Here is a 12,569-nt window from a genome sequence, read left to right on the forward strand (position 1 = left end):
CATCAATCACCCTGAATGTGTAGGTGCGTGAGTGAATGGGTGACTGCTGGATCATCCATCGCTGAGTGACTGGGTGTGAGGGTGAGTGAGTGAATGGGTGGGTGAGTGGAGTGAATCGTTGACTGCTGGATCATCAATCACCCCGACTGCTGCTTCACTCAGAACCAAGTGCTGTGAGGTTCAGAACCGGGTGCCACCACCCCACACGTAACAGCAGCAGGCCCCCAACCATAACGAGACAAATATGGAGCTATAAGAAACTTTTAGATGGATCTTGCACAACTATTGTAAAAACATCTTCCTTGAGGTTCAAGTTAGGAATCGGGTTCTCTTCTGGCTCACGTTTTTGCCTTTCATTTGTAAAGTTGTGTCCACTCCCAGAGCCTCGATGTAACGTTTTAATGACTCTTGAACAGGCGATTCTCTCCCACAGGATCAGATACCTGCATCACGGCCACAATGGTCAATTTCAATTGACGGAAAATCAATGCATCGTTGCAAAACCTATTCTCTTGAACGCATGAGAGTTTACCACGACCACCACCACCCTGCCCGCAATATTTAAATTCCAGCTCATCATATCTTTCTCCGCTTTGGGGCAATTTCCACACCAAATGAATCAGCTTTCGGTGAAATTTGGCGGACCACTTTTGCATTTGGCAAAGAATTGCTCCCACCGAAGGTTTAGGTAAATGTGACCGCCCATTTCGCAGATATAGGTAATCGAGAATTGACCCTTGGCAACCGTCCAGTCACTGGTGCCTTCGCTAATAGTTTATGTAGAAAGGTGAGTACAGTCCGCGTGTTTTCATAACGCGAATTGGATATATAACGCGATGACGAATGTACTAGGGAATTTATGTTTTTATAACGCGGATATGAATTGGACACAATGGAACTGCGTCGCAGCACGAGTAGGAACAAAGGGTCGTACAGCTGCCTCGGCGTAGCCTCGTCGCACAGGACATTGGGATGCTGCTGGATGCTTTGAGATGCTACCCACGCGCCTCAGTCTTTGTTCGGCACGCATCTCGCGTGCTATCGCGGGCTGCGCTTTGCCCCCTATATTATTATTTATTATCACGCCGTTTTTTCCATAACTTGCTTGTTCTCCAGGAAGGCAACTACTACCGCGTTATAGGAGAACACGCTGCATGTTGTCCTTTAAAGCTCTAACAAGGGATATATCCGTTTAGTTCCATGGGCGGCGGTGGAGGGGGAACTGAGTGATATGACGACAAATAGGTTTCCATTATATTTGACCTTGCCCAGGTGGTGTCAACGTGGATTTTATGAAAAATGTCACGTGCTGCAGCCAAGATACTTCCGATTAGCGCGGTTGGCTACGTACGGCGCGAAAGACGTTCAACGTACACACGTGCATACATGCGTACAACAACCACTGCAAGTCAGTAAATTCCCACAACACCACAACGCTCTGGCAATCGCCGCCACCAAAAAAGACTGTGTGCTCTCTCCACGACCCCCTCCCCCTTTTATACTCCGAGCCGCCCCTCCCTTTCTTTTAGAACCTTCCAGAATGTCCTCTTGTCGTGCCCCACCTCCTCCCTCTTCTCCACCAATCACCTTTCTCTCTTACTTAACCGCCCCCGACGGTCTTACACCTCGTCATCCCATCTTACGGCCTTCTACCCCCCCACTCACCCACCCCGCCATCCCCAAGGTGAACCTCCCGGCCAATCCCACACAGCAACTGTGGCCACCAGCCGCTCGTTTTTTTGTTATTATATCGATCGCCTGCAGGTGCCCTGACGTGCGGTCATGCCGAATCGGTTTCCACCGCTGTTACAGAGGTTCGTGGTTCGAACCTTCTAGCCACCCTGGTTTATACTGCGGGTGTATTAAAACTGTTTTAACTTTTTATTTTATGTTACCAGGCCAGGCCCACTGACCTACGTAGTTCTTTTTCAGAAGTGACTTGGACACAAATGACAGCTCATCGAAGTGGCTTGTCATCACGCGTACATTTATTACATCCAAATACTCTAAAACACGCGATGTTGATTATATATGTGGAGCTGAAAATCCGGAGGACCTGGAGAAAAATCCACACGGCCACGGGGAGAGAGATACATGCAAACTTCAAATATACAGCAGGCGTCAGCGTCGAGATCGAACCCACCACTTCTTGTATACCACGCGAGGTAGTTAGCACCTCGCCACCGGCAGCGCCTGTTATTAATCATTTAGCCTCGCGTGGTTTGTGTTCATGGTAGACATTAAAGATTCCCCCCCCCCCACGATGCGAATCGTGGGCGACACGGTCCACGAAAAACAAAAAACTTTCAACGATTATGAACAAAAAAAAACCCACGGAAATCGTCGATCCGTGAGATGTAGCCAGGACCCCTCCTATAATGAATGAGCGCCCGCGACTCGGCGACGACAAGTGAGCAGTGATGACGGTGGCCGGGCGAAATCGTCAAAAATGTCTTCGCTCCCGACTTGGCGACTGACACGAGAGCCTAGGCGCCCAGCAGCGCGAAGTCGGTCTGCAGGCACTCCGACGGTGACCCCGAGGTCACGGGCTCCAGGTCCTTCCTCAGGACGCTCAGCGTGCGCGAGCCGATGGAGATGGACGGGGCCAGGTGTGTGCTCAGCCCGGGGTACGCGGTAGTATCGAGAGGAGGAAGCACCGTCACGTCCTGGTGCAGAAGCACGCCTGGGATGGGGGGGGAGGGGTAGAGAGAGAACTTGACATCTCAACAAATAGGGGTAAGGGGCAAAGAGATCTCGACAAGAAGATGCTCCGACCGTAGCCGTGGTCGTTTCATCTCCGGACGTTTCGACAGCCAATCCTGGCACACCCCTTTAACCCCTGCCGGTTTCCGCACACGCCAGTTCCCTTGGCTTAGCTGTGTTCAGGAGGTCCTAATGATGGGCACGCAGTCCCCTCCTGCAGCACAGGGAACTTATTTTGCCACTCTGATCGCCTTTATATCGGCACGGGGGCCTAACCTCTCGCTCCCGATCCCTCTACGCCGTTGCGGCCGCTCTCTGATTGAGTCCGTCTCAAGTTCTCTTGGGTCCTCCTCCGGAGTGTAAGAAGGCCGCCTTTAAACTGGGATGTCGATGCAGCAGAGAGTCGCACGAGGAACGTCTTGAGACGCCAAGGTGGTGAGATGTTAACTACCTCGCCTGGCATACAGATAGGGGGTTTGATCCCAACCGTGACACCTATTGTATATTTTGGAGTTTGCCTGTGTCTCTCCCCGTGGTTGTATGAATTTGTATCCGGGTCCTCCGGTTTTTCCCTTCGCATTTATAATCAACATCACGCGATTAAGAGCATTTGGCTGCTGTAAACTTCCACGTGACAATACGCCGCTACTTCATTGAGCCATTATTTGTCATCGTCAGGTCGCTTCTGAAAAATATCTGTGCAGCTCAGTGGGGCCTTACCAGAGATCGCAATCGGGTACCCGATACCCGTACCCTACCCGATAGCCGGCTACCCGTACCCGGCCGGGTACGGGTAGGCCATGAGTCACTGGTGAGTAACCGTTTGTCACTCATTTCCCAACGTCTTGTCTCTTCTCACAATTCAAGTTCCTAGAATCAACCCACCCGCGCCTGCAACATGGCTTCATCCCAGAGGTCGCAATCGGGTACCCGTACCCTACCCGATACCCGGCTACCAGGCCGGGTATCGGGTAGGGTACGGGTACCCGTTTGCGACCCTGGTGCGGCCGGGTACGGGTAAGGAATCAAAACCAGTTTGCGACCTCTGGGCCTTACCCAGTCAAATAAAATAGTATAGTTCAGTTTCATAGTTTAGGAGCGAGAGGCTCCCAGGGAAATGTTGCGACGGCTGCGATGTTTCGCATTTCGGACGAAGGGAAATTTGTGATACATTTTTTTTAAAGGGCGCCGATACGGAGCTGGGACCTGCCACGGCGGTGTAAGGTTTGGCACATCGGACTGGCGTTCCCAACGGTCGCCGGCTCGATTCGACGCTCCGGCATGACAGTTGTGACAAATGGTGCAAGACTCCCGGTCCGCTCACTCACCCAGGAGCCCCGTGGTCGCTGGCGACAACCCCTGCGGATTCAGAACGGCCAGCGCCAGCTGATGTCGGCGCTGGGTGCCATGCGTCGACACCACGATCTCCACGCCGCCGGCGACACTCACGATCACCGCCTTGCCCCGTTCCACACGAACAGTGACGTTGTCGATCTGGTAGTTGCTGTTCGTCTGCAGGGACACGCTCAAGCTGTGCGGCAGATTGAGGTGCAGGTGGGTGGCGGTGACGCCGATCTTCAGGCTGCCCTGGACGGTCGGGACCTGGATGTTGACCTCAGCATAGCCGTGCCAGCTGCCTCTGCGTTTGGTGCCCACCTTGGTGCTCACCGACACCCCTGCACCCATTGCACGGAATGTGCACAGCAGCGCGATGTTAAGCGGTGTGACAGTGGAATGTCCAGTGGTGTGACGATGGAACGTTCAGCGGTGTAACACTAAACGTTCAGTGGTGTGACGATGGAACGTTCAGTGACAGTGGAACATTTATCTTCTATGCAGTTCCTGAAGTTTGGAACAGACTTACTTTCGTTGCCTCTGCTTCCAATAGGGCAATCAATGCAAAAAATCATTCAAGAAACAAGTCAATTGAGTGAGCATATTTCAACAGATCAATGAGTCAATCAATCAAACATTTACCTAACCATTCAATTAACCGATTAACGAGGCAATCAAAACGTCAGTAGACCAAATCAATAAAGCAGTTCAATCAAATCAACATTATTCGACCTGGCGAAGACAGCCCTCCAAGACAAAATTCCTTGGGGGCTATACAAGGGTCACCGGGTCGACTGAATCACCGCGGTGGTGAGGCTGGGCTCACCCCCAGCTGTGTTCACAGATTACCCACCGACTCAAGCAAACCGACCAGGGCCCCGCGGACAACACGCGGACTGGAGGCCTACGTTGACGTCCTCCCCCCCCCTCCCCCGTAACGTGGTGATAATACACGCAGGGTGCTTCAAAACAATGTTTTGACACTTTTGAGAATATGCAACAAATGCCACGAGAAATGTGCCTCCTGACTCTGGAGACCACCTGGCACGCGTTGACAATGATAGCGAACAAGTTGAGAGACTCTGACTTTTTAAAGCTATTGACCTACATTTGTTATCACGTTACGGTGTACTATTATCCGTTCTTTCCCCATTAAAAACGATCGTCATCCCCCCCCCCCCCAATTTATTTTCTCCCGTGCTATCTGTGTAATATCACAATATGAAGAATCCATTCTGAATTCCCGTAAAAGATCTCCAACCCCTCCTCCCGCCCCCACTACGTTGCGAATGGCACAAGGGAAAGCGGGTATCAGAGAAGTGTTTCTGAAATCTCTTATTTTGCTAAGTGACGCACACCCTGGTCCACGCATTGTGGAAGAGTGCTCCCTCGCTCGGACCGCTTGCCGCTCAATCCGACGCGGTGAATCCTCCGCGCTGGAGTTTGGCCCAAGTGAAATGCAGAACCGAGTCCGGATGCGATAGGGCTGACCTTTTGTTGTTTGGGTACAATTGTCGCGCTTGAGAGCCCGGGTTTAATCGATCTGAACCGGGCGTCTCGGCTGCGCCAGCTCATAGCCCTGACCTCCGAAGCCTCAAAGGACGCCGCCTCAAATGAAATTCGAGAAAACACATTTGATTACTGCGCTCACGGGGGCCCCTATTCAATCGCCACCGAAAACCGGCGGCGATTGTTTAACAAAGCCTGACTCCGCCGATGGTGAGCCGTAAGGTCAAAGCCATTGCAGCATTTCCTCTGCTTGAACATGTGCCCCTGGTTTCACATAATAGTCTGGGAGGCCAGGTTAACGGACCTAAAGCGTATTGTATTTTTAATGCGGACCAAAGGACAGTGGCCTAGCTATTGTGTGGTGCAGCCGGAACTGTGGCCGGAGGGCCAGAGGTGCCCAGGTATGGCGGGGGGGGGGGGGGGGAATTGGAGAGGGAGCGGCCCACTTCCTTCCTTGCACAGGGCCCACGCCAATCGTGCTCCACCACTTGGACTCATGGTTCCATTCCAGAGGCTCGTGCAGCCAGGCTAAGGCTGCCTTCGGGTTCACTGTTAATTCTAGAGGCTCGTAAAGCTCACAATAAGGCTTGGCCCTAGGGCTCCAGTTAGTGGCGTAGATGGAGAGTATGCAGGCGGTGCAACTGCACCCCCCCCCCCGGTGCCCAGGCGCCAGGAGGGGGGTGTGGTAGGGAACTGGCGAACCCGGAGGGAACCCATGCAGAACAGGGGGAGAGAAAATGTAAAATCCACACAGGAAGGTGACCCAGGTCAGAGAATCGAACTCAGGGCCTTGGTGTTGTGAGGCACGAGTGTTCTTCTGCCTAACGACAGGTGTGGGGGTGTGTGTACACATGAATTTCCTGTTTGGAGGTTGAGTTTGGTCACGTGACCAGGAAGTTACGATTTGACAGCCTCTCAGCCATACGGCAGGGTATCGGTCATTACACAGAGTACAAAATAGTGGCACAAACAGCGTCCCAATCAAGACAGGTGCAACTGTTCATTGTGGGACTTGAAGAAGCATTGTCTGTAAGCTCGTTTATGTTCTTATAATACTGGGAATGCTGTTATAATGTTAGAATGGCCGTTATAATGCTGTAAATGCCTTTATAATGCTGTTAAATTGTTATAATAAATATGAGGCCTAGTCAACAACGAAGCCTGCCACTTGCCTTATTGTGAATGTTACCTGTAATTGAATAAGTCGAGTCAGACTCGTACCCATGTAACCTTATTGCGATCTTCAGAGCAAGGATAACGAAATATCTCATCCACAGTTCAGTGTTACGTGTGGTACTGTACATTTGGGCTGCAGTATGGTGATCACACGATGTGCCCTTACTTAACACAGTAGCTTACTCTCTTGTATAGTGGTTCAGTACTAATGTGGGTGCCTGGTCCATCCAGGATCTATTGTTGAGTTTCATGTTATCTAAGACAATGTTATGATGCTGTAGTGTTCATTCATTGTATTGATATTTCCAAGTATTAACATATGCTGTATTTGTGCTGTGTTTTTCCATCAGTTTTACCTTGTTCAATTAATTAAATACGTTTGGAGTCGGATGTTGACCCTGGCTCTGAAGGTTTATTGAATGCGAGGTTATCTACTTGGACAGTGGTGCAACGCAGCGCACAGCGAGGCTGAGATAAGTGTGCCAACCCGATGAAAGCCATTGATTGATGGTTTGGTGGTAATGATGAAGATGTTGATGCCGATGATATTTAGATGATGATGATGATGGCTCTAGGTAGCGATGATTGCTGGATGTGTTCACGATCCACCATTGGGATGACAGATACCAGTCGTTAAATATAATAGAATAATGATGGAGTTTAATTGATTACGATAATTCTGATGATTGTTTGAGGATGACTGAAGAATGATGTTGATGACATTAATGATTGCGTGCATTTCATTCAGTCATTTCTCGGAAGTAAAAGGCAACGGGGGAGGCCGCGCGTGGCACAGTTTTGCCGCCGGCTATCATTGGTGTGGCGGCGGTCGTGTCGCTACGGTTCTCTGCGGTGAGCAATGACGTCTTTAAAAACAGCGGCGCTGGCGCTACGCACCCCCCCCCCCCCCCTAAAGAAAACAAACGCCGAGCCGCTCGCGGGGAACGGGACACCCAGCACCCGGCGACTTGCAGTCCGTCTCGGAAACGGGAAAGGGTGAACGGTGAGTGTTTATACATGCGCAATGTCTGAAAATGACCCCATGCGAACGAGCAGCCTGGCGGCTATTTTGAAAATAAAAAACCAAGGTCTCCCGATTGACCGAAAGGGGCCTCCGCTGGGATTGGTCGGGAGGCAGGCTTTGATGAGGTTAGAGGAAAAGAGGTTGGAGGAAAAGGGGGTTGTGAGAAGAGAGAAGATCCGTTTTTGAAAGGAGGACAGGGATTGGCTAAGGGGAGCGAGAGAGGCTCAAGGAGCGTGGACGTTCGAAGGGAGACGAAGTCCAAGCCACAAGAACAAGCCTGGGCCTAGACAGCGCTGTGTCCGAATTAGAGGCAACGTAAATAATTACACGTGCCGGCGTCACTTCACACGCAATAGGAGACCAGAGCACCACGTGTGCGCGATGGGGCAACGCTCGATCCCGCCGCCTGGCTTCCGTTGACATTAAAAGAGGGACAAGGAATGTTTTCCCCCGTGTCCACACTCAGCTTCCCATTTCTAGCCCCGCCCACTTCCCCACCCCCAGCCTCACGTCCTCTTGCGCTCACACGGCCCTCCCCCTACCCCACCCCCTCTCCCCCCCCTTGCTCCTCCCACCTTTCTTACCTATATAACCTCTTGCCACGGCAGCTCTACCGCCTACCTCAGTATTTTCTTGCTGTGGGTGTTCCACCTGATGAGGATCGCTTGTGTTGCGATCGACACGTCGTGATTTGTTTTATTTTATTGTATTTCTACCTACGTGACTTTACAGAAAGAACCAAAGAGTATTAATAGATTTCCCCGCCCTCGTCCCAAACGGGCAGCACGTTCCAAACGTGACGCCGCTAATCACCCAACTGGGATCGCTCATCGCAACGTCGCCCCCCCCCACCACCAAAACTGCGAAAACTGTGCAGCGTGTGTGTACGTACGTTGAACTTCTTCGCCACCATACGTAGCCGACCGTGCTAACGTGTACGCGCGTGTTCAAATAATCGACAATGTATTTAACAAAGGTGATGTGTTTTTGCCTTTTCCTGCACTTTGGTCTACCGTTCTGGTTTGTTTTTTTAAATCATTTATATTAAGTTCACTTGCTTGCTTGCTTGCGCGCTTACGACCGTGCAAATCTTTCGGTCGTTTTTTAACCCACTTCCCGTGATCCAATCGAGCTGACATTTTGCACACAGACTCGTTGTGCGTGACAATTTATTTTCGTGGAAACATTTTTCCAAAAGTTTACTTTTTAGGAAACATTTTTTTCTATTTAATTACCAATTGCTTAATGGTGGCAGGCAATCATCTGACCCATAGGTGGCAGCCATCTCAAGCCAGAGGACGAGAGGACTCTAGCCGCCACGCATATAAAGGATTTATAGTGAAAAACTTTGTTTTTACGGGTTAATTTTTAACTGTTGTCGTAACGTTCTTACCGCGTCTGTGAGAAAAGAGCTTCATAGCTCCTCGGATTCCTCCTGCCGTATAAACGTTGTGATTGTGAGTCTAGGCCGTGTGTGCGACAAACGGCTCGTGGTGGGGGCCCTGCACCGTGAGCTTGACCAGCACCAATACCAACCTCTGGCAATGGTATTTGTTGCTGTGTTCTGATTCTTAAAATTTATATATATACACACACACACTTCTTCTTGGTTCTTTCGGTAAAGTCACGTAGAATGGAAATAATAAAGTAATAAAATAAAACATAATAAAATAATTCTCACGACGTTTCGGCCACAACGCAAGCAGCCGTTGTTGTGGCCGAAACGTCGTGAGAATTATTTTATTATGTTTTATTTGATTATTTCCATTCTACGTGACTTTACCGAAAGAACCAAGAAGATGAATCCCTGCAGTCACGAAAGCTTTAAATCGAAACACACTTGTTCAAACATCGACAACATATTAAATAAAATTGACGGTACGTTAAATAAGTGTATTCAATGTGTCATCGATTTTTGAGCATATGTTCAAAGAAAAATCAATCGTTGCAATACAAATCGTTGCCATACCAACTGTTGTTATTCTTATTCATGACCGTGTCACCTGACTGGGTGTCCTCCAAGAGCACGATTGTCTGTCTGTCCGAGCCGTGCGATGAGAAGCAGAGCGTGATGTCTTTGCTCGGAAGGTGGAGAACCGTGGGAGGATGTTCTGCGTGGCACGGGGAGAGGGCGGGAGGCGGCAGGGTTCAGGCTGGAGATGTGTAGACGAGGGGGTTGCAGCGCCGTGCCACGCACACACAGCGACACCCACTGGGCACAGCTTGAAAATAGGTTTTCCCCTTTTTTCTGGCAACAAAACAGGTGTTAAGATATTAATATTCTTTTGGTTCTTTCGGTAAAGTCACGTAGAAGGGAAATAATAAAATAATAAAAATATAAAAACAATAAAAAATTCTCACGATGTTTCGACTGCAACACAAGCAATCATCATCACGTGTGAAATCCACAGCAATAAAATGTTCTCAATCCACAGACATTTTTTTTTTCTAATTTTCTTGCTGTGGATTTCACACCTGATGATGATTGCTTGTGTTGCAGTCGAAACGTCGTGAGCATTTTTATTGTTTTTATATTTTTATTATTTTATTATTTCCATTCTACGTGACTTTACCGAAAGAACCAAGAATATGAATCCCTGCAGTCACGAAAGCTTTAAAACAGCTGTGTTAAGATGTTACATCACCCAAGTGAAACCTTTTACAAGGAATCATGTCTGCATTAGCCACAAAACTTGTGGTAAAAAATCGTCCAAAATCGCGTGACGTCATTTATGGATGGCCCCAGACTCTAAACGCGTGATGTTGATTTTAAATGTGGAGGGAAAAACCAGAAGACCCGGAGAAAAATCCACACGACCACGGGGAGAGAGACACCGCAAACTCCAAATAGACAGCAGGCGTCGTCAGGGTCAGGATTGAACCCACGACCTCCTGTGTACCAGGCGAGGTGGTTAACATCTAGCCACCGTGGCGCCCTACCTGCTGTGATGGAGCCTCTGGAAGAGGTGGTGACGCTGGGAACCATGGTGGCTGTACACAGACAAAGACAAAGATCCCCCGTATAGCCTTGACCGACTTTTGGGGCAAGTGCTGTGAGCAAGCACCTGTTAGGGCCGCCACGAGGTTATTTCATCAACATTGAAAAGAAACAATACATTTTAAGTTAGATATCTACTGCTGAGTACACTGCCCCAGGTTCGTCCAAAAGTCAGGATACATAGCGTGATTTAATTTAGTTAAACGGTTGCATTAAAACATATTAATTGCTTAGTCTTTAAGTAATTTTTTTGATATATATCTGTCATCATCAATATAAATGTTCTTCATTTTCGGAAGGTGTTTTAAAAAATGTAAATAAAATTTACCGAAGACGAACGAGTTGAATTAGTTTGCAGGTACACATGATAAATAAAGGCAGCTGTAATATTTTAAAAAAAAATTAAGTCCTAAATTAATTTCAAAAGATATTTTGTGCGTACCTTGATGTTAATGGAAGTAAGTTTGAACATTTGTTAAAATTTTCAATTGTTGAAACAAATATAATAACCTGACGTGTGCTGACCCTTGTGCGATACTGAATTGAGCAAGGTAACTCTAAGGACTTGGGATAAGAGAGACGATGATGATGGGAGGGTTATCCACGGTAGGGCGTGTTGGGGTTAGACCGCGTCAATTTAAATGTCGTGTCGTTAAACGCGCCACCACCCGACGCAGCCAATTAGTAAGGTTTGTCACGTTAACAAACCGTGCCAATTAGTTCCGAGTTCAGTATGCTGGTGTGTTGGAGAGTAAACCCACGACGTTTACAATTTACTTGGGGAGCGGTGGTGCAGCGGTTAGTGCTACGCTGCGCTGCGAACCTGGCGACCCGGGTTCGATTCCCGCTTACGGCCAACACCCAGTGACGATTATCTGAAGCGGTCCTGGGCCTCCCCTAAGTAAGTGTAGTGTGAGTAGTGAGTGTAGTTTGAGTGGTGAGTGTAGTGTGAGTGGTGAGTGTATGGTGAGTGGTGAGTGTATTGTGAGTGGTGAGTGTAGTGTGAGTGGTGAGTGTAGTGTGAGTGGTGAGTGTAGTGTGAGTGGTGAGTGTATTGTGAGTGGTGAGTGTATTGTGAGTGGTGAGTGTAGTGTGAGTGGTGAGTGTAGTGTGAGTGATGAGTGTATTGTGAGTGGTGAGTGTAGTGTGAGTGATGAGTGTATTGTGAGTGGTGAGTGTAGTGTGAGTGGTGAGTGTAGTGTGAGTGGTGAGTGTTATGTGAGTGGTGAGCGTAGTGTGACATGATTCCTTTTACAAGGAATCATGTCTGCATTAGCCACAAAACTTGTGGTAAAAAATCGTCCAAAATCGCGTGACGTCATTTATGGACGGCCCCAGACTCTAAACGCGTGATGTTGATTTTAAATGTGGAGGGAAAAACCAGAAGACCTGGAGAAAAATCCACGCGACCACGAGGAGAGAGACACCGCAAACTCCAAATAGACAGCAGGCGTCGTCAGGGTCGGGATCGAACCCACGACCTCCTGTGTACCAAGCGAGGTAGTGAACATCTCCTAGCCACCGTGATGATGATGAGAGAGACGCAGACTCCAAATATACAGCAGCAGCTGGCCTCGTCAGGGTCGGGATCGAACCCACGACCTCCTGTGCACCAGGCGATGTAGTTAACATCTCCTAGCCACCGTGATGATGATGAGAGAGAGACGTAGCCTCCAAATATACAGGAGCAACAGCAGGTGTCATCAGGGTTGGGGTCGAACCCACGACCTCCTGTGTACCAGGCGAGGTGAGTTAACATCTCCTAGCCACCGTGATGATGATGAGAGAGGGACGCAGACTCCAAATATACAGCAGCAGCAGGCG

At 49.1% G+C, this 12,569-nt stretch overlaps 1 protein-coding gene across 1 annotated transcript in view; it reads right to left on the reverse strand.

Moving 5' to 3' along the window:
• Positions 1 to 2,003: 2,003 nt before the first annotated feature.
• LOC144945583 (inter-alpha-trypsin inhibitor heavy chain H4-like) overlaps positions 2,004 to 12,569 on the reverse strand; it is a 44,529-nt gene continuing 33,963 nt past the window's right edge. The window contains exons 14-17 of the mRNA XM_078874070.1: positions 10,688 to 10,738; positions 9,751 to 9,858; positions 4,032 to 4,379; positions 2,004 to 2,683 (exon numbers count right to left, since the gene is read on the reverse strand). Coding sequence (XP_078730196.1) covers positions 2,487 to 2,683; positions 4,032 to 4,379; positions 9,751 to 9,858; positions 10,688 to 10,738 — 704 coding nt within the window. The 3' untranslated portion in view covers positions 2,004 to 2,486. The remainder of the gene's footprint in view (positions 2,684 to 4,031; positions 4,380 to 9,750; positions 9,859 to 10,687; positions 10,739 to 12,569) is intronic.

This window comes from Lampetra fluviatilis, chromosome 38, assembly GCF_964198595.1.
Source record: "Lampetra fluviatilis chromosome 38, kcLamFluv1.1, whole genome shotgun sequence".
NCBI lineage: Eukaryota > Metazoa > Chordata > Hyperoartia > Petromyzontiformes > Petromyzontidae > Lampetra > Lampetra fluviatilis.